General features: G+C 39.1%; 3 protein-coding genes across 5 annotated transcripts in view; 1 reads left to right on the top strand and 2 right to left on the bottom strand.

The window, feature by feature from the left end:
• LOC146660520 (serine/threonine-protein kinase PAK 3) overlaps positions 1–8090 on the bottom strand; it is a 59279-nt gene extending 51189 nt beyond the window's left edge. The window contains exon 1 of the mRNA XM_085420430.1: positions 7951–8090. The gene's annotated coding sequence lies outside the window, so the exon portion shown is untranslated. The remainder of the gene's footprint in view (positions 1–7950) is intronic.
• Positions 8091–8182: 92 nt separating this feature from the next.
• Positions 8183–16674, top strand: mepcea (methylphosphate capping enzyme a). Of its 2 annotated transcripts, XM_085420426.1 has the most exons (5): positions 8183–8362; positions 9051–10979; positions 13565–13783; positions 13916–14039; positions 14150–16674. In XM_085420426.1, exons 2-5 carry the CDS (start codon positions 9150–9152, stop codon positions 14182–14184), a joined length of 2208 nt encoding a protein of 735 aa, XP_085276552.1. In that variant the 5' UTR covers positions 8183–8362; positions 9051–9149; the 3' UTR covers positions 14185–16674. The 2 variants fall into 2 exon arrangements, with proteins under 2 accessions (XP_085276552.1, XP_085276553.1); XM_085420427.1 differs by lacking the exons at positions 13565–13783; positions 13916–14039; positions 14150–16674 and adding an exon at positions 11683–13558.
• A 6991-nt stretch (positions 16675–23665) lies between these two features.
• On the bottom strand, positions 23666–25528 carry defbl2 (defensin, beta-like 2). 2 transcript variants are annotated; one of them, XM_085420436.1, is made up of 4 exons: positions 25396–25528; positions 24477–24628; positions 24086–24197; positions 23666–23979 (listed from the first exon to the last, which is right to left on the bottom strand). In XM_085420436.1, exons 2-4 carry the CDS (start codon positions 24532–24534, stop codon positions 23958–23960), a joined length of 192 nt encoding a protein of 63 aa, XP_085276562.1. In that variant the 5' UTR covers positions 24535–24628; positions 25396–25528; the 3' UTR covers positions 23666–23957. The 2 variants fall into 2 exon arrangements, with proteins under 2 accessions (XP_085276562.1, XP_085276561.1); XM_085420435.1 differs by having other exon boundaries at positions 24477–25402.
• Position 25529: the final 1 nt, after the last annotated feature.

The raw sequence follows: 25529 nt of genomic DNA on the forward strand, positions 1-25529 counted from the left end.
CAGTTTACTGGTAAGCTAGCTTGTCAGTTCACGAGGATTCTTAGATGGGTTACTGTGCACACCTCATTATAGCTGCATAATACTTAATAGAAAGACAAGATGAGAATTTTTTTTTTACTGAATTTATGACGAAAGGGCATGTTCCTCCAAATTTTCCTTGCGTGAGAATGTGAAGGCCCCCCAAAAGACTTTTCTTTTAACTTTAAAGTTCAACAGTGTGCTGTTTTAGGGAGAAAATTTTGAAAATATTTACCTAATTTGACTTTTGAATATTTTGCAACTTACCCATCCTTTAATCTTTTAGACTCTAGAAAATAATTAGTTTTATTTAAATCAAAAGGTTATCATGTCCGGTTATTATTCCTGAAATTTCAAATGACATTTTGATATGTCACTCTATTATTCCCACTACAATAATGGACTTAAGAAAGGGCAGTTTGGTCCTTGAGTTCATTCATCCATCTGTCACATCTCAGACACCCAATTTCATCTAAGCTCAGTGGGGATGATGCATGTCACCAAAGCTTTACTAATTAGCTCAAGGAGGTCACAGCATCCACCTCCTTTGGTTGAATGCATGAAGAATATACTGCAGAATATGTTATCCTATTTTGGTGGACAGCGACTTGAAAGAAAATACATTTTCTGTGTCATTATTCTGCTATGTGCAAAAATCTTGAGCAATTCCTCATTCTTTATATTTTTAGCTAAGCTTTCAGTAGTTTTTCTTTGGACAGGTAAAACAATATTGAAGCCGTTCACACTTACCTGACCTTTCTTTACAAACACCCAAAAATGCACCTAAATCAACGCAATGTAGCAAAGAACTAATTTTAAATGGCATCTTTAGGTACTTTGTTACCAGCAGCCTGTTGCAAAGACAAATAATACACACTGAATGAACAATGTCAAAGGTTGAGCAGTTTGACAGGCATAAAATAGCATTTTGCACCAACAAGACAACTACCAAAGAGCTATTAGATAATAACTTGCAGTATATGGGCATGGTGTGCAACTTGATTGCCAATAGCTTCATTTTCAGCATGACATTCATTCCAAACACACTGCCAATGCAATAAAAAGCATACATGGTTAAAGAAATTACAAGAAAGCTTGCCTAAGAGAGTTACAAATAAAGACTTTCATAACAAACATTTACTGTAAAGCTTGTTAGAATAGTGCAAACTCTGTTTTTGCCTTATATGCTGTATCTCCATGCATGTTTGCATGTGTTCTGCATTTTCCTTGCAAAATATAGAGAGATGGCTCAGTACTTTGGCACAATACTGTACCTTGTTTTTATTTATTGTTCATGCGGTCCTATACTTTTTTTTTTTTTTGGCAATGCACAATTTAAATGTAGCAAAAACTAAAATCGTATTTCAATTTGAATCATTAAAACTGTGCTCATCACTCTGCCAACATTGAATGAATTGTGCATCAAATTTATAGTTGTTAGCTAAGTCAAGACATGAGTCATAATACCTCCAATATATCTTATGACAGCGACACTTACAATAGCATGCTGACCTGTCAGTGATCCCTTGGTCAACGGTTACTTACAATGACATCACACACAAAATCTGAACACGCAGAGCAAACAGTGGATGTTCCTGAACACAAAGCATCAAGGCTCGTGCTCTTGATGTACAGCCTATTGGGCCACAAGAACCATGTGTAGTCACCACTTTCTGCTTGGACACACACTAACAATTGGACACGTCTGGAGTGCTGGGGCCCAGACCCTGAGGAAGGACAGATGGTGCCCGGGATTGAGGACCGCACCCTCATTAGCATGAGAAAAGAGAAAGACAGAGGCGGGGGAACAGGTACCCTCTCTTCTGTTTTCCACTTCTATAAAGATTAGAGGCTGGGGGTGACTCATTTACCCAGCAGACTCTAAGGCACTGCTTTGGAACCCAATTATAAGAGGATACTGTCAACTCTAAGGGAAAGAACATCAAGCGTTAGGCTCCTGTTTCTATTTAGTGCGGCTTAAATCAAAAAAAGTTTTCTTAACTATATTGAAGCATTCTAGTTTATTATTATATTAGCCTCCCAGAACACCTAAATAAAGAGATTTGTGATATTAAAAAGATTACTGTACATTTTCAGTGAGATAATCAAAACACAATTATTTTCAAATATATTGCGATTCTAAGTTTAAATGTCAATAAAATGTTTTAATATAATGTATCTCACAAATTCAAACTTTTACAGATTTTTTTTTGAGCGATAATAGCGTCTTCCAACATTTCACTAGAGGCATCGTTTACCTGAAGACTAAAGTTGCCACAGCAGCAGTGTCGGAGCCTCTCTGTGGCTGGAATGAGGCCGTTCTGTTGTTTAGACTCATTAGTCATACCAACCGCAATCTGAGAATTTCTCATGACTACAAAACTACCTTCTCAAAAGCAATGCCTTCCTTTATCTGCTAAAAGCTAAAAGGTAACATTTAGGATTCAATGTTTCTGCAGAGCAACAACAGTAACTGCAACATGTTAAGCCAGAAGAAGAACTTATGTTGGGTCTGTGTTTCCACAAGCCCCGCTAATTCTAGAGATTTATTCATCATGAAAAAAACAAGACAGTCGATCGATCGATTATTTGCGCAAGGGAGGCCTCGTCTGTGTCCACCACGAAAATGACCCCCAGATCTGACCTCCTCCTGCTACCTTTTATTGAGAGACAGTTCACACAAAACACGTCAGAACAAAGCCACGCCCCCTTGGTTCTAAGACAAAGCATTTTATGTATATGTGTGAACTTCTGTAAGAGTGTGTGTGTGTGTGTGTGTGTGTGTGTGTGTGTGTGTGTGTGTGTGCGCGTGTGTGTGTCAGACCTCCTGCTGACCAAAGGGTCGTAAACCCAGGAAGTTTACATCAAAAGAAACAGATCTTTCAGATAGGATGTATCTACAATAAAACCTCCCCCAGCACAGAGTGGTTGGAGAGGTGGTCAGGATCAAAGGAATGGCTTTGATCCTACTGCTTGAACTAAGACTGTACAAATTTAAGAAACACAATGGCAACATTCAACAATTAGACTTAACACTTATATAAAAGAAATCCTACCAAGGTGAATATCTGCAGTCCATGGTGTACTCTCAGCATAGTATCAAAATCATGTTTTGTCTCCCCCTTCTGGATAATTAGAGGACAGCATCTTCAGTAAATCCCAAATGCTATAGCACCACCCTCAGCACAGCATCTCTTTATCTTTTATTCTAAGGTACAAAATACAAAAGATTGGGAGACTATGGATCCTGGTTTCCACCTCTGAAAAAAATAAAAACAAAAATAAAACAAATAAACTGCAATCTATAAGTAAAATTTATTATCTCAAAATTTCAACATACTAACTGAAACATCTTGGGAAATATAGAAAATAAGGAATAGAACGTGGAATTTGCTGTCATTAAATACTTTTTTTTTCAGTGGCAGAAACAAGCTGCCAAGGAGACAGAAGTATATGCTGTTAAAAGAAATTATGAAGATGGACTGGGTGGGTTCTATTTTTGCACCTAGAGAAACTTTATAACTAATTTTGTAAATAAACTGCACTAAATAATGAGCTTACACAAATATATATTGCACATTAATAAGCACAATAATATTGGTATTAATATGATATATCAGTCTTTATCGCCGGGGGAAGGAAAAGGAGTTTACTGAGCAGGCCAGGTCAAATTAAACATGTTTTACAACTTGTCTTGGCTTCATTTTACCATAGCTTACTTTACAGTTAATTTGTATCATAGAAAAAAAAACTAGCTAAAAAAAAAATACAGGATATAAAGCATGCCATGTCGAGAGATTCACTTTAGGGTTGGACCATTAACTGTTATTTTAAGAGAGTAGGTTATCTTCCAAAAGGTTTTAAAAACAAGATACAGGAAATTCCAGTACCTCTTGCCCCTGCTTAAAAATGATAACAAAGGAGACTCCAATCCAGCCCACTCAGTTTATAAAAAGTGAAGGAGTGCTTTTTGAACTTTTAATTGTATTTTCATACCTTTTACTTGATCCATCCATACAACATCAAAGTACACTGACGTTTTCTATGAGTTAGTATAAACTTCATATTTTAATTTATACTAACAGGACAGTCTGAGCGGCCATAACACAATGAGGTTTAGTTCAGTTCACACTTATTTTTTATGCCAGAGGGGCCGATGGCGTGATATGGCAGCCTTGCTTCTGTCAGTCTGCCCCAGGGCAGCTGTGGCTACAACTGTAGCTGCCTCCACCAGTGTGTGAATGTGAGAGTGAATGAATAGTGGAATTGTAAAGCACTTTGGGTGCCTAGAAAAGCGCTATATAAATCCAATCCATTATTATTATTATTATTATTTATATTTAAAGTTTAAGTTCTAATGTTTCTGTTTCAATGACAGACAAAGCTTACATTTACTGAAAATCTATCATTTTCAGTAAATGTTTCCTTGTCACCACCAAACATCAAGTTTTCCGTGTCTTGAAATTTTGATAATTATAATTCAAAGGTGATGGAAGTGAAAAGAAGCTGCCTGTACACTGCACACAATTTGTAGCTGATGCAGAGGTTTATAAAAGGCTCAGTGTAGACCAGGGGTGTTGAACAAAAGGCCCAGAATCAGAAATCTTTGAAAAATGTGAAGAAGAGCATACATTGTGGACTTTTAAGTCTCCTTTCAAAAAATGTAAAGCTTGTCTGACTGATTAATGTCCTCCCCCTGAGTCTTTAGTACATCAAGATAATAGATTATTAAATGACAAAAAAAAGCTTGTTTCTTTTTTTCCTCTCCACACAACGCACAATCGACAGACGGATTGGTGCAGCGGCTGCAGTGATGCGGACGCTGTACCGGTCTGTTGTGGTGAAGCTGAGTGTAAAAGCGAAGCTCTCAATTTACCGGTCGATCTACGCCCCTACCCTCACCTATGGTCACGAGCTGTGGGTAGTGACCAAAAGAACGTGAATACAAGTGGCAGAAATGGGTTTTCTCCGAAGGGTGGCTGGCCTCTCCCTTAGAGATCGGGTTAGAGGTCCGGCCATTTGGGAGGGGCTCAGAGTAGAGCCGCTGCTCCTCCACATCAAAAGGAGCCAGTTATGGTGGTTCGGGCATCTGACAAGGATGCCCCCTAGGCGCCTTCTGGGCGAGGTTTTATGGGCATGTCCCACCAGGAGGAGGCCCCGGGGCAGACCCAGGACACGCTGGAGAGATTATATCTCTCGGCTGGCCTGGGAACGCCTTGGCGTTTCCCCGGATAAGCTGGAGGAGGTGGCTGGGGAGAGGGAGGTCTGGCCTTCTCTGCTTGGGCTGCTGCCCTCGCGACCTGGCCCCGGATAAGTGGAAAAAAATGGATGGATAACGCACAATAGAAATGTCTGTTTTTTTTATTATTTGTGGGTTAAAAAAAAACTTTCTCCATTAAAAGTCTGGACAATGAGCTGCCAGAACTTTTTCTGTAATTTTACACATTTATGTTTTACAATTTAAGCCCCAAAGGTTCATGTTGACAAATTTCTTTAATTAAATAGAGTGGCATTTCTCTACCATGCAATACAACTGAGATGTGCTGTTGAAATTGCACTTCATTTTTTCATATACTGAAATATGGCAGGAATGAAATGTGCATCTAAACTTATTTCCACTGACAGAAAGGGCCTTTTTACTGACATGCGCTATATTTGACCTCACATGTAAAATGAGTTTGAAAACCCTGCTCTAAACACTGGTCAAGATAGCAATTATGACACACTTTACAGGGCTTTCTTGTAAAGTGTGTCACTTAAATTAACTTTGAAGTTAGAATCAAAGCTATAGTACCAAAATTCAAAAGAGTTAACCCAAGTCCTTCACAATCAGTTAAGAACAAGAGAAAGCAATAGGGAAACAAATATAGATAAATTTGGATCAAATACAGATAAATGAGAAGACAACAAATTAACATTAAAAACATAAAACAGGCCTGATGGTACTCAAACTGAACTCGAATTAAAAGCCAAAGTAAAAAAGTTTTAAGATGCGATTTAAAAGACTGAACAGACTCTGAAGTACGAATATCCTCTGGCAGATTAATCCAGAGTCTGGGTGCTGCTACTGCGAAGGCCCGATCTCCTCTATGCTTCAATCTAGACCTCGGTTGTGCTAAAAGCATCTAGTTAGATGATCTCAGCACTCTTTTGGGGTCATACATGTTGAGGGGTTTGTTTAAATAACTAGGCGCCATATTATTTAAAACTTTAAAAGTAAACGAATCTTAGAATCAATACGATACTTGTAAATTTGCGAAAACTGGAGTGATGTGTTCATACATTCTAAAACCTGTTAAAAGACTCACAGCAGCATTTTGGACGAACTGCAAGCGATGGAGAGATGAGTGTTGAAGACCCAAATAGAGAGAATTGCAGTAGTCCAGTCTAGAGGTGATGAAGGCATGAATAAGTGTTTCTAGGTCTCTTGGAGGAAGATAAAGCTTAGCTTTGGCAATTTCACATAACTGATAAAAACTTGTTTTCACAACTGTGGACACTTGCTTCTCTAATTTAAAAGAGCTATCTAAAAACACTCCGAGATTCCTTACAGTGTGAGAAAGATGAGAAGCAAGAGGACCGAGGGTGTCAGTTAACTTGTTCAAAGGGGCATGAGTTCCAAATACCATAACTTCAGTCGTATTTTCATTTAGTGTGAGAAATTTCTGTGTTAACCAGTCTTTAACATCATGCAGACAGTTAAGCAAAGGCTGTAGTGGGACAGAGACATCCAGTTTCAAAACTACCGTAAAAGCAAAAATAAGTTCACACCCTATGAAGGTATGCATGTACCTACAATGGGTGTGATTATGCCTGCATATATAGTGTGAGCTCTCATCACACTATATACCTTCATGTTACATAGGCTACTCTGTACTAAAAAGGGTACAAATGTGTGCGTGTGATGTTTAGGGATTATAACTACAGGGATTGTTTGGCTACTGCTTCTTGAATATTAGTGAATATTGGTGCTAAGTAGAGCACACTTTGATCTTAAATGAGCTGAACCAGTGAAACTCCCCTTTCTGTCACTGTATAAAAAGTTCCACTACATACTTAATGTTTGAAATATTTTAATACTAGGGGAAAAAAGGGCAGTTTCAACAATACATTGCAGTTTTTCTGATTAAGGCTTAAATTGTAAGAAATAAGTGCGTAAAATGAGAGAAAAATTGCACAAACTAAAATGTTGAAACAAAAACATTTTTGTCAATGTTTTGGATGCCTTTTATTTATACTATTAACCCACTATAAAAAAAAATCATACATTTCTACAGTAGATAGCGAAAAACTGGAACCTTATTTTTTTTAATTGTTTGTGTATTGTTTACTTTGTTGTAGCATAAATGGCCATGTGGGAAGGAGACGCTGTAGAAGTTGTTAAAATTCAGTTAAATATAAATAGTTTATGTCCTCCTTCACATTTTCCATCCAGTGGGCTGCTTTTGCCGACTGATTCTGGCCCACAGTCCTCATGTGTGATACCCCTGACATGCATAATCAGAAACGTGCATTTGCAAAAGTGCATTGAGCACATCAGTTAGGAAAGGACATACAAAAGGAAACTGTGAGGTTGCTGCTTTACAAAACTTTATAAAACCCTAATGTGCAGGCTATGCAGTACTCAGGCTACCATTAAGGCCTACTTTAATATTAGTCTACTAGGGCTGTAAGGGTGTATGCATTAAAGTCTGACTTTAGGACTATACAAATTAGTCGAATAATCGAGTAGCAACAAAGAAACTAATCTCAACTAGCTGAATTGATAGTCAGGGTAGTAAACCAAGGCGGGAAAGCTCTATGTTCACTTTTGAGTGTCCCTCAGCCCTCCTGTTTTGTTAAGTTGTTCCCTTTTATATATTGTCTAATAAATGAATTAAATTTAAGCTGCTAATCAATCAATAACAAAACTATCATCATCTCTGATGTTACCTGCAGTAGGAGGCTCATTATAATATCGTAGAGGGGAGTTCTCCTCACCGCCTCGCAGCCACCAGTCAGAGATCTCCGCCCCAGTCATCTTGGGCTACAGCTCGGAGCCCGGATGCGCCGCCATGCCGCCTCTGTCAGCGAATGGAATAATTTATTCACCAACCTGCCTCACACTGGCCCACTAGGAGTTGACTGAAGAAGTCGATGAGACAGTTTCGTGGCCACCGGAGCCTTTGCTGCCTACAGGCTAGTGCAGGATACCCGTGCCGTGCCTGCTCGCTTGTTTGCGTAGCTTAGCACTGTTGTGTCGCTGTAGGGACACTTGTGCTAGCTGCGCTAACGTTAGCTCAAGCGGAGAGAGTGCGGGGTAGTGACAGTCCGGCCGGAGGCGGGGAGAGTCGCGAGCTGCGAGGTGAGACTGTTATATTTTGATGGTGGTTGCTACCCTGTTGACTACGCGTGGCCATCTGTTAAATGGTATCACTTTCGTGAGTGTGACTCACGATTTTAGTGGGGTTCGGGGAGCAGCATATCGAGGTGGGTACTTTGGTGCTTGTCTGGTAGCGCTTTCTGGCCGGAGTAGACCGTAACGTTTACTCGACGTTTCAATCTTCTTGGCCCGCGATAGAGAAGCTAAGAGCTAGCTTGCTAACTGGGTAACAGTGCTAGACGGGGACTCCTAAACTTTTCAGGTCAGCAACCCCTGTGTAGACACGCTTCAGATACCACATTACAGATGTGATAAGGGTGTGAGCCAAGAGATTCTCTGTATCTAAAAAGATGAATTTTGTGTATCGTTATTAGGAAATCACAGTGGAATGTAAAGGGTTATTTTTTTAACTCCCACCACATAGGTATAAATACAGATACAGGGGCCCTTGGATGTGCAAGTGCCTGGACATCCCAGGATGGCTTGAGCATATTTTTGTTGTAATATTAGCCAACTTATGTTACTTTACTTAACAGGTGTGTGTGTGTGTAATGACAACAATAAGGAGGCATCATGTTTAAAGCAATTCTGTTCACCATATCTAAAAGAATGTTAAGTTTATGACATGAGTTTTCCTTCCTGTAACTTCTCTGTCTCTTTTGTTTCTCAGGTTCAGAAAATTACCCCCCCCCCCCCCCCCCCACAAAACAAAACAACAACAACAACAAAAAACTTTCTATGTCTTCATCAGCTCTGAAAATCAAAAGAGATGTCTGTTGATGAAGATACTGCAAAAATGGGCAGTCCACAGCCTAGCTCGACGTCATCTCTGCAGCTCACGGATTGTCCTGGAGGTTACGGTGGTGTGTCTGTGATGATGGGGGGAACTGCAGCTACCCCTGACTTTGCAGCTGCTTGCCCTCTTCTGGGCACTGCTGCCTCGCCAAAACACACCAGCACAACTGATGCGCTCACCCTCGCAGACAATGCTGGACAGAGAGCCAGAGGGAACGAGAATAGCATCAATCGCAGAAATAGCTTTCATCATTCCAAACAACAACAACAACAACAACAGCAGCAGCAACAACAAACGAAGCTAACAAAGCGGCGCTACACTGCAAATTCTAGTTTCAAGCATCCTTCATCTGGCAAACGGAGACGAAGGGCCAACTCTGAGAGCGATTCTGTCCTGCCCACCAACTTCCTCTTGGGTGGGAACATTTTTGACCCACTGAATCTCAACAGCCTGCTGGATGAGGAGGTCAACAAGGCGCTGAATGCAGAGACTCCCAAATCCTCTCCGCTGCCAGCAAAAAGTCGAGACCCTGTGGAGATACTCATCCCCAGGGACATCACAGATCCACTGAACCTGAACAGTGGGATAGCTGACAGCAGCTTTTTGGCTTCTCCCTTCAAGAGTGGAGGAAGGAAGAGACACCGCAACAGGCACCATGGGGGAGGAGGAGGTGGTGGAGGTGGGAGTGGTGGCGGTATTGGGATTTCAGCCACACAAATGAACCTCTCAGAATCAGGAAAAAGTGAAGTTAAAACAGGTCCTTCTGTACCTCTTCAAGGTACCTTAGCCTCATGTTCTGCACTAGAATCCAACAACGAATCCGGTAGTGTTTCTAGTGTCATGGCAGAGTCCCACGAGCACACAGATTGCAGCTCAGCAAGCTGCAAGGAGGAAATGCCACCTGCATCCATGGAGGATTCCACTTCAGGGGCACCATACCAGCACACAAGTAGACGCAAGCGAAGGCGCAACTCGGGCAAAATGGAGCCCCCTGTCACCCATTCTACTCCGATTGGCAAGTCGGGACCTGGAGACAGGCATTTTGGTGCAGGGGGAGCAAGAAATTCCTTTCACACACCAAAATCTGGTTCCAAAATAGGCCCTGGAATACGCCAGCACCAGCAGCCCCACTCTCATACAAAGGAACAGCAGAAGAAGTTCCAGTATGGGAATTACAACAAGTATTATGGATACCGCAACCCGGGCTGCAGTGAAGACCCTCGTTTACGTTTGCTTCGTCCCGAGTGGTTTAGAGGTAAAGAAGTACTGGATTTGGGGTGCAACTCAGGCCATGTAACGCTCTATATCGCCAAAATGCTAAGACCCGCCCGCATATTGGGCCTTGACATTGACAGTGGTCTGATACATGCAGCTCGTAAAAACATAAGACATTATCTGTCTGAGCTGCAGACCCAAGAGGCCAGGCGAGCAATGCAGGGCAAAAAGACTAGTAAACAGGAGGAGACAAATGGAAACGCGAGTCACACAGGCACAGAAAAAGAGCACAACGAAGTTGAGAGCAGGGACGAAAATGGGAAACCAGTGAAAGCAGAAAGTGGCCCTGCAGATGATGGAAATGACAATGAGTCGTGTCACACGGATGAGATGGAGACCCAGAGGCAGGGCAGCAAAACAGAGGAAATGGAGCAAGAAGACTGTGATTCACCCCCCGCTGATCACTCTGAGAGCTGCTCTTTTCCTGTATCCCTACGGATCTCCAGGGGTCCCATTGCTGCACCCCCGCTAACACAAACATCCACGGTGCAGCCTGGGGAGTTCCCTTCAAATGTGTCCTTCATCAAGGTAAGAGAGGATTTTTTTAATTTATTTTTTCCCTTTTGGGAATATGGCTCAGATTTCTGTGTTGCTGCATATTTTAAGCCTAGATGGCAAATTCAAAAAAATTAGACACTGTGTCCTGCTTTATAACGTAATGTTAGGGTAACTGAATAAAATGTAAAAATGCACAAAAAGGTGTGTGCATTATGAGAACTGACCAGCCTCTCAAGAGAACTTGATGCAAGTTGTGCACACACTTCCTCTCACTGTGAATTTTTGTTTTTCTTCCCCACTATAAAACAGTTATATATATATATATTATATCTAAAAAAAAAAAACTGACCTTTGCATTTTATTATTGTCACATTAGTTGAGCCGTGGCTAAATATTAAAAGGTATTATGATGAATCCATACAGTAATTGGTTGTAAAATTTATTTGCATAACACTTATCAAAACCAGCGTTGTAAAATGCTTCCCAAAAAACAGAGTAAATGAACTAACTAGGAGGAAATAAAATAAAAAAAAAAACCCAAACAAAAACAATGTACACTACGAGTTAAAAGTTTGGACACACCTTCTCATTTAATGGTTTTGCTTTATTTTCATGACTCTTTACTTTGCGGATTCTAACTGAAGCCATCAAAACTATAAATTAACTCGTATGGATGTTGTAAATGTTGTAAATAAATAATGTGAAATAACTCAAAACATGTTTTATGTTTTAGATTCTTCAAAATAGCCACACTTTGCTTTGATTACTGCTTTGCACACTCTTGGAATTCCCTCGATGAGCTTCATGAAGCTAGTGCACAACCCCAATGATGGTCCCAACCCCATTAAGAAGGAACGAAATTCCACAAGTAATCCTGACAAGGCACACCTGTGAAGTGAAAACCATTTCACGTGACTACATCATGAAGCTCACTGAGAGAAGGCCAAGGGTTTGCAGTGCTGTCAACAAAGCAAAGGGAGGCTACTTTGAGGAATTTGAGGAATTTATCTTTTTTTTTTCTTTGCTACATAATTCCATATATTTTGCTTCATATATCTGATGACCTCAGTATGTCTCTACAGTGTTGAAAGTAGTAAAAATCAAGAAAAACCATTTTATATATTTTTTGTTATATGTTAACCCTGCATTATTACTTTGGGGTGTGTGTGTGTGTGTGTGTGTGTGTGTGTGTGTGTGTGTGTGTGTGTGTGTGTGTGTGTGTCAGTCAAACTATAGGCTCCCTGAGTTTTAGGTAACTGGTGATTTTGAACTAATAGGTAAAAACAGCAAAGAGCAATTTAATATTGTGATATAATAAATATTATAGGTTCCATTAAAGTGTCTGAAATCAACTGTGTTTAAGCCACACTTGCTTTTGCACTCTGCAGTCCTTTTATATGTATTTGTTGAATGGAAAAGGGGAAAAATACATAGTTTCCAAAGGAAATTGATAACTGCCTCTTCTGTGATAGTGGAATTGGATATTGATAGCACACCAAAATAATGAAGTTGTAGATTAACAATTAAAAAAAATAAAAAAGGCAGAAAAGGTGTTGTAATTGCAGGACAGTCTGAGCAGTGAGCTATCAGAACTTTTTTTTTTTCTGTAATTTTACATTTATTTATTCATGCTAACAGATTTCTTTAATTTACTACAGCAATGTTTCTTCTTATTGTGTAGAAAAACTGAGATGTGTTGTTAAAAGTGTGTTTCTTTTTCTTATATTAAGATATCGCTGGGATTTTAAATGTCTTTACATTACCAGTAGGAGGGAGTGTTACTAGTCCAGCCCACTTAAAATCAAAGTGGGGTGCATGTGGCTGACAATGTAAAAAGATTTTATCAGTTTTATCAGGATGTCAGGTTATTAATGTGTTCTTCTACTTTTATCTTTTAATGCTGGTTGAAGATTAGCACTACTACTACTTTCTGCCAGTGGAGGTGCATTGCTTTATACCAGACACTGGTAAAATGAATGGAAATATATTTTAGGGCAGTACCCTTCTGAGATTTTGATGAATTTTTCTTAGTTACTAATCGGAACATTTAAATATTAAAAACTAAGCTTCATCTTTGAGAGAATTTTTTTTTTTTTTTTTTTTTAAAGAATGTTCTCAAATGTGGGCAGTGGGTTTATTTTACGGCATTAACAGTGTACTAAACACTGTAGATTTTGGCTTTTCTGTGACCCACAAAGGGTCACAGGAAAATACATATATATATTATCAGTGTTCAAAATAGTGACTATTCCCATAATGCTGTTCCCCATTTCCTCAGTCAGATCTACTGCTTTTTCAGGGCTACTGATCTAAAATAAATAAATAAGTAAAATATCAAAGATAGCACTGACCAAATAGCCATGTTCGAAACCCCAGATCAGGACTTTATAAATGAATGATGTCATGACGGCTGTTTCCATCTTTTATATACAGTTTTTGATTTTTGACCAAAACTCAACAGGTAGAAATGTGAGATTGAGATTCTAGTTTGGGAGGTTAATCAGTTTCCAATTTCTCAGCAGTGACCAGCTTCAAAAGAAGTCTGTATTGGATCCATGAAATTGAATTGCACAAGAAGGGCCTATTTTTCTCACCTCATCTCTTCTCTCCTTTAGGCTAATTATGTACTGGAGAGCGATAATCTTCTTTTGACACAGCGACCAGAATATGATGTGATTCTGTGTTTGAGCGTCACTAAATGGGTCCACCTGAACTGGGGGGACAGTGGCCTCAAGCGGCTCTTTAAGAGGGTCTACAGACATCTCCGTCATGGGGGCCTTTTCATCCTGGAGCCACAGCCCTGGGAGTCCTACGTGAGGAGAAAGAAGCTAACTGTAAGAACCTGAGATGACATGGTTGACGTTTGTATTGCTGGAAGACTGTCTGAATATAAATCGGTCATTTAAAAAACCTGGTTGATTGGCTGAAATATAACAAATGTTCCCTTTTTTCCCCTTGCCTGACAGGATAATATTAGCAGGAATTATCACAGCATCCGTCTCAAACCTGACCTGTTTTCGTCATATCTTACAACTGAAGTGGGCTTCACCAGTTTTGAATACATTGGGCCCCCCAAGTGTTCAGTAAGAGGTAACTACACAATGATTTGTCAAAGCAGATATATTCTCAGGATTGTATCCAGCATTGTAGTTTGCTGCCATGTTCATCTTTATTTATTTATTTATCTATCATCCTGACAGGTTTTCAGAGGCCAATCTATGTATTTCACAAATGACTGCGCCTGCCTTGAACATCATTGAATGTGAGTAGCCTAAACCACCATCATACATTCAAGCCAGCCATCTACACTGGACTACAAGGAACAATCTGAAACCTTGAAACCGTTACTCCGGCGTTTGATGCTGAAGATGAATAACAGAAAGGAAAATGGGACCAAAAGTGGAATGACATTTTTTTTAAGGATGCAGACTGTCAAAGAGAAAGATGTTAAAGTCCTCTGTGACTAGAAAATATTAAAAGTGTGGAGTAAACTCTGATAGGACTCCATGGGTAACCTGGAACAAAACTCCTAGTTTGGCCTGAGTGTGGAAGAGGTGTTCATCTGCTCAGATTTCCATGGTGGTCCATCTAGTGGTATTGATGCCCCCAGTTTGATCCATGGCCATAACTTGGGTTGGAATATCTTGGGCCATATCTTTACTTTCAGGAAGTTATTCTGTGCCACCATATTTCTATATCTTTTACATATTAGGATTGGACGATGGGAAGTCTTATCCAATTGGTCGCAATCACCATTTTTAACAGGTGATAGATGTTATATTCATCAACTGTATGTCGCGTAAGCAAAGCTGCACTATAATGCATACAATGCCATTGAAGAGATGATATTAAATCTTTTGAAAAGTAAAGTGTTTTATGCTGTGCAAGACACTGCGCACAATACTTGTGAATGTAGCCCCCCCACTGTAACTACTGAAGACTTAGAAATCCTGCCTTACCTGTTAAATATATGTTTAAACCCTTGAATGCTCTTGCGGCAACCATATAAGCGCACATTTGTTTGTGATGATTAAAACAGTTACACACGGTCAGTCACTGAGACAGTTTAACACTAATGGCCTATGTGTTTGTCCCATCTTCCAAAACTAATGCGCACCGTGTTCTTTGCCTTGTTTTTTTAATTAGCTAAATTTTGCTGAATTCTCTTTCATACATGTTAAATAGTGCTCAAAATTTCTTCATGTTTTGAATACGACGTCAGAAAAAGCACCTACATCACACAAAGACCTTAACAAGTGGAAAGTGGGGTGTCTGAATAAATAGAAATATAATGAGGCACAGTGGGGAAAGGTTTGCTAAACAGCCAAAATAGCATCCAGTTAAATTTGAACTGAGATGGTGGGACATCCATGTTATTATTCAGCCCACAAGGACTATTTTAAGTAGATCTGTAGCAGGCAGCCATCTTTTTTTTTCTTATATTTTTTCTTAAACAGTTAAGCCATAGCCATACCTTATCTGCTGTCTCCAGTGTCCTTCATGAGGTGCTGACTGATACAACTGAGCGTAAAATTGAGGCAAAGGCGATTTGAGGCCCTGTGGTGTCATCAGTCCTGTATAAATCAGAGACATTCTATTTTGTGGGTCTGTTCTCATGCTCATCCAGTAGTCCCTTGAGCCCCGTGTTGATTTCTAGTTATTCTATACATGTAAGCATAAACAAAAAATACTGGAAAATGAATTGTTGCTTTAATATTGTTTTTATTTTGTTGTATTTTTTTTTTTAAACCAAATTTCAGTATGACTATGCTTTTTGTTTTGACAAACTTCCATTTTTTCTGTATTTTATTTATTTTATTTTATTTTTTTCCTGTCATTCTGTTGGGGCAGATCACACCCTCACTGCTTTTAATCTTTGACCAATAAGGCCTGTTCAGTGTTTCCCAGAGATCTGGGTTCTGTTTGTGATGGTGTTGGGGATGGGTGTCGGGTGGCAGCGTTCAAAAGAAGCTACACACATTTTGTCAATGTGCTTCTCAGTAAATATTTTAACTGACCAAGCATCTCCGGACAAATAAATAGCAGACCATCTCCAGTGAATTCATTGTCTTATAAATGAGCCTTTGACCGCCACTGGTCCTTGCTAGCTTGCAGTGGATATCTGGACAACAGTGACTACTTTCCTCATCCCCACCTAGACAGTGTTGATGGAGCCTGAGAGGATCAAGCAGCTGAATGATATGAAAGGACATTAAAACAGAGACTTGGCTATCAAGTCAGGTGGAAGGGAAATACAAGAAGGCAGTGGCTAGCTAGTTTACTTGTAACTTGGCTTTTAAAATTAGACTGTTGACGATTAATTTGTAATCTGAGTATTAAAAGCTGGTGATCTCTTGAGTGGGGAAAAAAACAATAATAGCTAAAAAGAGTCCTCAAATATACTTCATTGACCTGCCCAAGTAATAACTAGGTGTGAGAAACACTGGAGGTACAGGTATTCCTTGTGTTTGCTTTTTTAATTGGTTTCCACTGAGCCCACCCATCTGCAACCTTTCGTTGGAAGAGGCTGGCACAGAAAATCTTCCTTTCATGTGGCTGGTTCCGTTACGGGTGCGATAGTGCAGGCGATGATGGACGATATGTTTCTGTTTTAAGTGATCAATGTAAATAAGTTTGCAGATTTTGTTCATAATGGCCTGAGTCGTTTATACAGTGTTTTATGGTTTTCTTTTGTTCTTTTATAATGTTTGCTGCCAATTTACAAGTGAGTCATAGTCCTTTTTTTTTTTTTTTTTTTTTTTTTTTTTTTGTCTGGGGGAAAAAAAAAGACCGGTAGCTTTGTATCTACAAAAAAGTATGTACGTTGCAAAGTTCAAATTTTTATTTTGCATTGTTCTGCCCTGGCAGGCACATTTATTGTTAGGCAAGTTGTTTGTTTGTTTGTTTGTTTGTTTGTTTTTTCTTTTTTTTTCTTTCTTTTTTTATAAATTGTTTGAAAGATCGTTTGTCGGTGCACTCTCTCATTTCACTTCATTTGCCATGTTGTAGACGTTTAAGGTTCTTCATAATAGAAAGTTTACTATTTTTCTTTCTCCCAACAAATTCTCCAGAAAAAGTTGTCAAAGTATAAATTGAGCAAGCAGAATACATTGTGAATTTCTGCACAATTTAGCCTCAAGCTCAGTTGGCATATCAGACAGAACACCAGATCACACCTTTCTCCTGTGCTAAGACAATCGGACTCTCAGGCCCACTGCTGTACTTTCAAGGGCATTTTGCTTTATGCATTATCAACAGCTGTTTTCCTTCTGGCAATCAGCATTTTAGTAGAACAACAAATTGTTATACGCCTAGGTTGTGCTTTGCCACCTATGTTTTAATATTGCACCTTACCGTCTTAGCAGTGGTGTCTTACAGATTTTAACCCAGTATGCCTGACTTGTACATCCAGGCATCCAAGTGAGAGCATGTCTTTGCTGGAAGTATGAAGTTACATGTTGTCATATACAGTGCTGTATAAAATTTCAGAATCCCCTTGAGGTTTTGCACAATTTGTATTAATTCCTTCTTCTGGTTGGTTAATGACATTAAATCATACCAAAAATCCGGAATAAGAGAAGTTCAGTTTTACTAGCTTAAAACTTATAGTGCTCAGATCTCTTATTCAGGTTATAGTAGTAAACAAAGACTGCCTTTTGCTTTGTTCTAGTGGGCAAAAGAAAATCCTCTTAATTGGAATACTTTATTAAATCTTCACTGTATTAAAGCAAAGAAAACCAGAATAGTTTAATAATAAATGTAATAGGATCTTTAAAAAGTAAAAACAAGTGAAACTGAATTAAAGTCTTTTTTTTTTTTTAATGCACATTTAACCCAATGAGTGACATATGTGTGAACTTGACATGTGTTCTTGGTTTTGTGAGATGCATTATTACAGATGATCTATTAATCGTCCTCTGCAAAACCCACTTGTGGATGCAACAAACACTATGCTTACACTGTCTTTTGCTGTAACTGCAGTAAAATTGTGGTGCTAATTAATGTCTACATCATATGTATCTGAGCATTGTAAGATTTGAGCAATTCATTAATTTAAATTAGCAACAAATTTAAAAAATCTCTGACCCAGCTGTAAATTATTGCTTTTAATTTATTAGGAGTTACAGCGTGTAATCAAAAACTAAATACACTAGGTTAGAGTCTAGGTAAAAGTTGATATATAGCCAAAGCATAATTTTTGACTGCAACATTGTATTACCTCAAGGGGAATGAATTTTTTTTTTTCATGGCACTAAAATTCACCTAAATGTTGAATTTGCACTGATATGAAACATGGTAATGAAAGTAGTTTAGTACATTTTTTTGCAGTTGATGTTTTACATGTACCTTCATAGAATCAGTTTTCTGGAAAAACTGATCAGTATAACCCCCTCTGTCAGGGAATGTTTTACATTTCATGCCTCTGAACAACAAGCTATATCTGAATGTTTCTGTGTTTAACATTTTAACTGATTAAACTTTGTTCCAGATTTGTTGGTTCAGTATTTGCTTATGAGGTATTAAATATGGAGAGGGTTTTTTTTTCCACATCTGTTTACTTTTTTTTACAAAGGTTTCTTTGATTAAACATCAAAACTTTCACACTGGTTGTGGTCTACCCATAAGGTTTCTTACACTGAAACAGCCTTCACAGCCTTTCTAAAGGCGTAGTGGCATTGAAGAAAGTAACATGTTAAAGGGAAGTTGTGCACTTTCTACCAGATCAAAGTTATTAGATTCACTAGAAAAGTTATTTACCAGTATGTTGGAGCTATATAACCACAAGAATAATAGTGTCATGATAGCTGTGATATCAAATACATTCCCAAACAATCAACTAATATTCACCATGGTATTTGAGTAACTGGAGAAGTAAATAACAGTCATAAACACAAACGGTCAAAGCTTTTACTGTTTCCAATAAGACTGAAAAGGGGGAAAAAGAAGAAGAGTGAAACTCATACCCAGGAGTTACTAATCAGATGCACTTGATTAATTGATCATCAGGAAGTGTGAGCACCTCTATAATAACACACGTTATTGGTTTACTGGCCTTGATCTTTAGGTGTGTGTGTGTGTGTTAACACACTGCTGTTGTTTGCTGTGAAAATCCCAGCAAATTCATCCTAAAGTTAGACTGTAAATCCTCAGAGAAAACTGCATAAAATCCAAGAGCTACATCTAGGACTCTACAGGCCTCAGTTAACATGTTAAACTAGGAATAGAATAACTTTATTATTTACATTCATTGAAAATTGCCTTTGGTCTGCCAAGCCATAAACAAATCAATCAAATCACTTCACATCAACACACATTCATACATACCCACACATAAAACGTTGATACAACAAGAATAAAAACACCTTTGACCACTTTTTTTGTTAGTTAGAGGAATCCTTGCTGTTGTCCCGAGGGCATTAATTCAAAGTCAGAATCAAGAGGGTGTTCAGGGTCAGCAACAATAGACCAGGCTTTCCTCCAAACAGTCTGATGATACAGCTTATCCAATTAAATTTGTTGTCGACCAGTAAGTTTTAGAGATGGACCAATCCGATATTACATATCGGTATCAGTCCGATACTGGCCTAAATTACTGGATCGGATATCAGAGAGAAATAAAAAATGTAATCCGATCCATTAAATATCATGAAATCACTTCACAAAACTTGTGACATGGCGTAACTCGGCTCATAACCTTAGCAGTAGGAGCAGTATGCATCACGTGATAGAGCGGCTGTGGCTCGCCAGACTTGTCGGTGGTCTGTTTGAGCATTTGGAGCCTCGCTACCAACCCGGCATTTCATCTCCGACAAAGTTATCCCAGAGAGAAGTAAAGCAAGTGTGTAAGTTCATCTCTGAATGTTAGTAAATCATTCCCGTTAAGCTTAACAACCGATATATGGAGCCACTGCCTCTTCTCTCTCCCTCCCTCTCCTGCTGCTACTTCAATCATGAAACTGATTAATGATCAGCTGATCGGCTTTTCTGTCATGACTCCGTCTCTCTTGTTTGTTTTTGGCCCACTTTGCACCAGAAAGAGGAAACCAGCGGCTGAACAACAGCAGCACGTTTAAGCTTGATAAGCTGTTGTTAGAATTTATTTAATATTACTTTCTACACCAGGATCCTTTTCCACGCAACTGACGGCTGGTAACTGTGCAGGGGCGGATCTAGCAAAGTTTAGCCAGGGGGGCCGATAGGGCATTAACAGGGAAAAGGGGGCAAAAGACATACTTTTCTTTCTTATTCTCATTTAAAATAATTAAATAATAAGTATTAAATAATTATCTGAATCTTACACCCAAAGTTTTAATTTTATGTAAAATGAATAGAAGTTCATTACTGTATATAGTAACTATTAAGTCTAATATACCCTAGTAAGCTATAGTACTTTTTCCTTTGGTAAAGGTACCATCTGTGTAGTCTGCAATTCTGTTGAAGAAAGATGTTGAATCTATTTAATATTTCTTGGAAAATAATTGATTTCTGTGCATTTTTTTTCCACACTGCATCAAATTAAGGTTGATTACGTCGATTAAGCATCATGAGGTGGAGCGTGAGGGGTGGTTCCCTATTTTTTTTTTGTTGTTGCTGGGAGTTGGAACCCTATTAGTTAGGTTGCTTAATATTTACGCTAAGTACTCTTTAAAATACCAGAATAGGGAGGATGGTGTAGGCTTAAGTTTATTAGACTGATCAGTATTGCTGAATTATGAAATATTTTGGGTGCAGTGTATTTTTTGCATACAGGTATAACAGAATAGCCTTAGTGTTGTTGTTGTTGTTTTAAAATTTGAGTATGAACTTATACAAAATGCAGCAAGATATTAAAAAAACAGTTTTATTGATTAAAAAACACTATATCTGTTACGTTCCCCTGAGGGGTCTAGGTGGTGAGGGGGAAGTAACAAAAAGTGTCCGGGTCAGAAAAAGGAGTCAAGGAGGCAAAAGGGTTAAATTAAAGAGTTTTATTAAAGTAGCTCAACTAAAAGAGACGGACAAGCCGCTATCACCATTTAAGGAAAACAAACAAGACTCAACCGTTGGTCAATACAGTAAAAAAATCAAAGTCAAAAAGAGAGCAGCTCACTAGCTGCAACCACACAAATGGCACTCTGGCCCAGAGCTCACCTTTCCCTGGGCTTAAATACTTTTACACAGCTGACTCACATCAGTCAGGATATCAGGATTCATATCGGTATTGGCAGATATCCAAATTTATGGTATCGGTATCGGTGGTATCGTGCCATCTCTAGTAAGTTTTCCAGCAGTTTGTTCTTAATTGCCACAGTCAGGCTGAAATATTGATTTTAAGGATGCTTTCAATCAAACTGACATAAAGTCTGTCTAAAACTTTGTGGCCAACTCCAAAGTCGCTTAACATCCTATAAAGAAACTGTGATTCTTTGATTATTTTCTTGCAAACTGAGTCAACATTAATCACAGAGTTAAACTTGTCATCAATATATGTTCCCAAATACTTCAAGCTATTAATGACTTCTGCAGACTGACCAGAAAGTGAAAGACCTGTTACGGTGCATGTGTAATAAGACCAGCTCTTTTGTTTTGTTGTTATTAATAAACAAATGACGTGATTTACACCATTTTTCCAACATATGTACCTGAAAGAAATAGTTAATGTTAGAGTTCCTATAAAAGAGATCAACAATAGCAGTATCATCAGGATATTAAAGTTCATGGCAATTAGAAAAAGACTGAACAAGTATGGCTTGTGTGGAAGGGTTGCTGGGGGAAAGCATATTCCCTCCAGAAAAACATGACATCAGAGGCTTAGGTTTGCAAAATTGCATCTGAACCAACCACAAGATAAAAACCAAAGTGCAGATGTTTAGCCATAACGCACCAGGCAATGCTTGGCAAAAAACCCAAACATAGGATATCAGAAGCCTCATAGCAATTATCAAGCACGGTGGTGGATAGGTGAGGATGTGGGCTTGTTTTGCAAGGACTATGCATCCAAGCATAGCAGCAAAACTACAACAGAACGGCTGAAAAAAGTCCAGATCTCGACCCAACTGAAATGAGAGCTTTGCATTAACAAATACCAACAAACCTCAATGAACTGAAGCTGCTCTAAAGAGGAGTGGCTCAAAAATTGTTTCACAATGATGTCAGCGTCTGATAAAGTCAGCAGAAAACAAGTTATTACTTCAGCTTATTGCTGCTAAAGGTGCTTCTGCAAGCTACTGAATTATGTGATGTAATTAGTCTTTCATAGGACTCCATTGAGTCCTGTGTTCTCATTCTTCATATTTAGCAATGCTGCAATTTAGTTCACGCACTCTCTGATCAGCATTCCCGCACTGACTACTCTTTGAGTAATTCTGTGAGTTTCTTCTTAACTGCATATTGTTTAAACTTCATTTCACTTTAATCATTAATGAAACAGCACCTGCATGCTTAAATAAAACAAACCAAGACTGGCACCAATAACCATACCGTGTTCAAAGTCACTTTCTTCCCTCATTCTGATGCTCAGGTTCTCTTGACCATGTCTGCATACCTAGATGCAATTAGTTGCTTCCATGTGATTGGCTAATTAACAAGCAGTTGAACTGGCCTATCCAACAAAGTTGCCAGTGAGTGTTATATTCATGTTGTTAAAAATAAATGTATTTCAACTTCAAAGACACTGCAGGAATTTGAATTGTTAAAATCAGATTTCAGCTCTCTGACTTCTTCACTACATTGCTCATTCCTCCCATTATCACGTGATTAATGAGTGTCAGTTTTTTGTTTTGTTTTTAAAAAAACAAGTGTCAGGTTTTTAAAAGTACCTCAATACTCCCAGCAGTCCATTGTGAAACACAACTTTCTGTTTTAAGCTGTTGTTGTCAGCTTTATGAAGACAGACGGACGTATAAACAGGTCTGGCTGGGGGGTGGGTTCCCTTTTGTAGTTTGATCACGCTGTGCTGTCTGAATAGTTCACCCCAGATGACAAAGCAGGGCACAATACAGTGGCTCATGTTTACAAATATCATCCATGCCTTTAACACCTACAACCCCAAAGCAGTTATTGACCACCTTCGGATCATGGCTCATTTGACTCTACATCATGACCATATGGATAAGTTAATGTTTCAATCAGCTAGTTGCTAAATATCAGTGTTGCAAAATATATGATGGCAGCCTTTTTGCAGTGGATTAGTGGTGAGTGCTTAAACATAACAGTTTAATGTTTTCGTAAAATGAAATCGATAATGAAAACCACAGAGCCAATCAGCAAGAACATCTGACCTTACGATCAGAGAGAGGCAGATAACATGACAATGAATTTGCTTTGCAGTCGTGACTGGTGGATCCTGACATTGCCTGTCTGTTCTAGACAATGTTGTCCAGACAGAATGGTGAGATAACATAAACACAGACAAGAGACATAACACTTCATTCACAAAAGCTCTATTCCATCCATCACAGCTATTTGGGTCAGTCACTTGACCATTATTGTCTCCTGTCAGTACAGGGCTGGGATGACAGCATGCCAGACTCAACCCAGACTGCTTTCTATGCTTTTATTTTCCCAAGGTCAAGCCAAGTTGGCGTAATTGGTGGAATATGGAAATTAATTGTATATTTTAAATGGTTTTCAGATGTAAATTATGTTTAGACTGACTGGGAGCATCCCAACTTAATGGCATCAACAAACCAAACATCAGCACATTTATTTTAATGCATTTATTGTCAACACTGCAGACCAGAGAGGTAAAGGTGACAGCTCAAACAGTTCTGTTGTAAAGAATGCGAGGTACATGGCAGATACACACCTAAGAGCTGCAAATGAGCTTTGTCTAGCTACAGAAAGTCCACTTCAAAAGCACTCATTGTCAGATCCCACAGGATGCTGGGAGGCCAAGAGGGGTCGAATGACAGTAAAGTTGTCATAGTTTCATCCAGGAGCGTTACTATGACCACAGCTGCCTGTACTGAATATGTCAGAACTGATGATGTGATAACTTTCAGGCAGCATTAGGCAAGTGGAGCGCTGCTAGTATCTCATAGCACAGCACCTGGAAAAATAGAAGAGTAAAACTTCAGTTAAACTTGCAATTAGAGATAATTTCTTATGGGTTTGTACCTTTAGCAAAAGCACTATAACAATCGTTCCACGCCTACCTGTATCTTCGGGGGCAGCCGTGATGACCAACAATGTATTCTTGAGCATAGCAGAACCGTCTGCAGAGTCCTCTATACCCACAAGTCCAGTACTGCGTTTCTGGATCAGTTCCTGTAGATAATTATTTAAAAATGACATTCCAGCATCCCTGATGAATGTTGGCTTACTGGCATTTCCATAAGCTATGGTGGCAACGAATCCTTCAGATATTTACAGCACCTAAAATGTATCTGACATAGAAAGTTGTATCGTTTTATGATGTCTTACTTCTCCTCAGTTCAAACACAAACAGGCCCAGTACACTTACGGTGTAGTTTGAGCATATGCGACACTTTGATTTGCTTCATTTCAGTCTCTTACTGTGACAAAGCGGATGCATTCAATCCTTACCCTCCCCAGCTGCGAGCATCAGGAGAAGCACGAGGAGAACCAAGCTCAGTCCCTTCATGTTTGGGTACCAATGAGCTTTCAGACACTGCCGCTGACGCGCTGGTGCTGCATTTATACAGCAGTTGAAGCACGGGGGAGGAGTCCGGCGTGCTCTGTCCAAATCACAATAGCAGAGCATCACTGAGTGATGAGAGTCTGAGGGCTGAAGGTCAGGACTGTCGGTTCACTCAGCATAATCAACAGCTGCAGCCTCTTGAGAATTTGAAGTTTCTTTTTGTTTATTATTCAAAAGAACCATCCCTGTAACTGTCTGTCAATATGCAAAACACAAACTAGTTCTTATAGGATATGCCCCTATGGCAGAGCAGAGCAGTTAATTTAGACGAGAGTGGACTCTTTCAAAAGAAAATGTAGCATTTAAAGGTAAAGGACTATCTAATATATTTGTATTACAGAAGGTAAGCAGAACAGTTCTGTCTGTCCTGCTGCACGTTCAAGCCTCTGTGCACGTACTGCTCTCCCCACCTCTGAATATGGCAGTAGTTCATGTGTTACTGCTGATGCTGGGAAACTCCAAACTGCACAAAACATGCTGGTCCAGTGACGCAGGGAATGATTGTTAACAAAACAATAACAGAGACATATATATATATAATTGGACAGCATGCCCTCTACTGCTCATGCAAAGTTATTTGCTGGCATGTTTGGCCCTCCCAAACAACACAAACAAAACAAATATTTATATACACATATAAACCTAGAAACTGGGCCAATCAAATGAGAAATGGGCTTCGGCTACAATTTTTCAAATTGAAAATAAAATTTAAAAAAAAAGAATGAGCATGAGAAGCCCAGCAGCATTACGATTGTCTGCAACAAGATGAAGCACAGAGCAATTTATGTATTTCAACGCGCTTACTGTTTTTGGTCTGGTAAATGTAATTGCGATTTAGAGAAACAGAAGTCTAAATCGATTCCACTACAGTTGTGCAGTACAACCTTCTGGTAGAAGGTGGCGCTGTGTAATTGAAATGCGGATATTTTGCCCCGGCG

This window comes from Rhamphochromis longiceps, linkage group LG10, assembly GCF_057381845.1.
Source record: "Rhamphochromis longiceps isolate RC_006_pf linkage group LG10, R_longiceps_female_GT1.1, whole genome shotgun sequence".
Lineage (NCBI taxonomy): Eukaryota > Metazoa > Chordata > Actinopteri > Cichliformes > Cichlidae > Rhamphochromis > Rhamphochromis longiceps.

Excerpts from the sequence above, each read along its gene's own strand:
- defbl2 (XM_085420435.1), bottom strand. The coding sequence starts at position 24,654 with ATGCTCTGCTATTGTGATTTGGACAGAGCACGCCGGACTCCTCCCCCG. Across the intron at positions 24,198-24,476 it reads GATGCTCGCAGCTGGGGAGG|GAACTGATCCAGAAACGCAG; the intron begins GTAAGGATTGAA and ends AATTATCTACAG. Across the intron at positions 23,980-24,085 it reads GGCTGCCCCCGAAGATACAG|GTGCTGTGCTATGAGATACT; the intron begins GTAGGCGTGGAA and ends CTATTTTTCCAG.
- mepcea (XM_085420426.1), top strand. The coding sequence starts at position 9,150 with ATGTCTGTTGATGAAGATACTGCAAAAATGGGCAGTCCACAGCCTAGC. Across the intron at positions 13,784-13,915 it reads TGAGGAGAAAGAAGCTAACT|GATAATATTAGCAGGAATTA; the intron begins GTAAGAACCTGA and ends CTTGCCTGACAG. Across the intron at positions 14,040-14,149 it reads CCCCAAGTGTTCAGTAAGAG|GTTTTCAGAGGCCAATCTAT; the intron begins GTAACTACACAA and ends TCATCCTGACAG.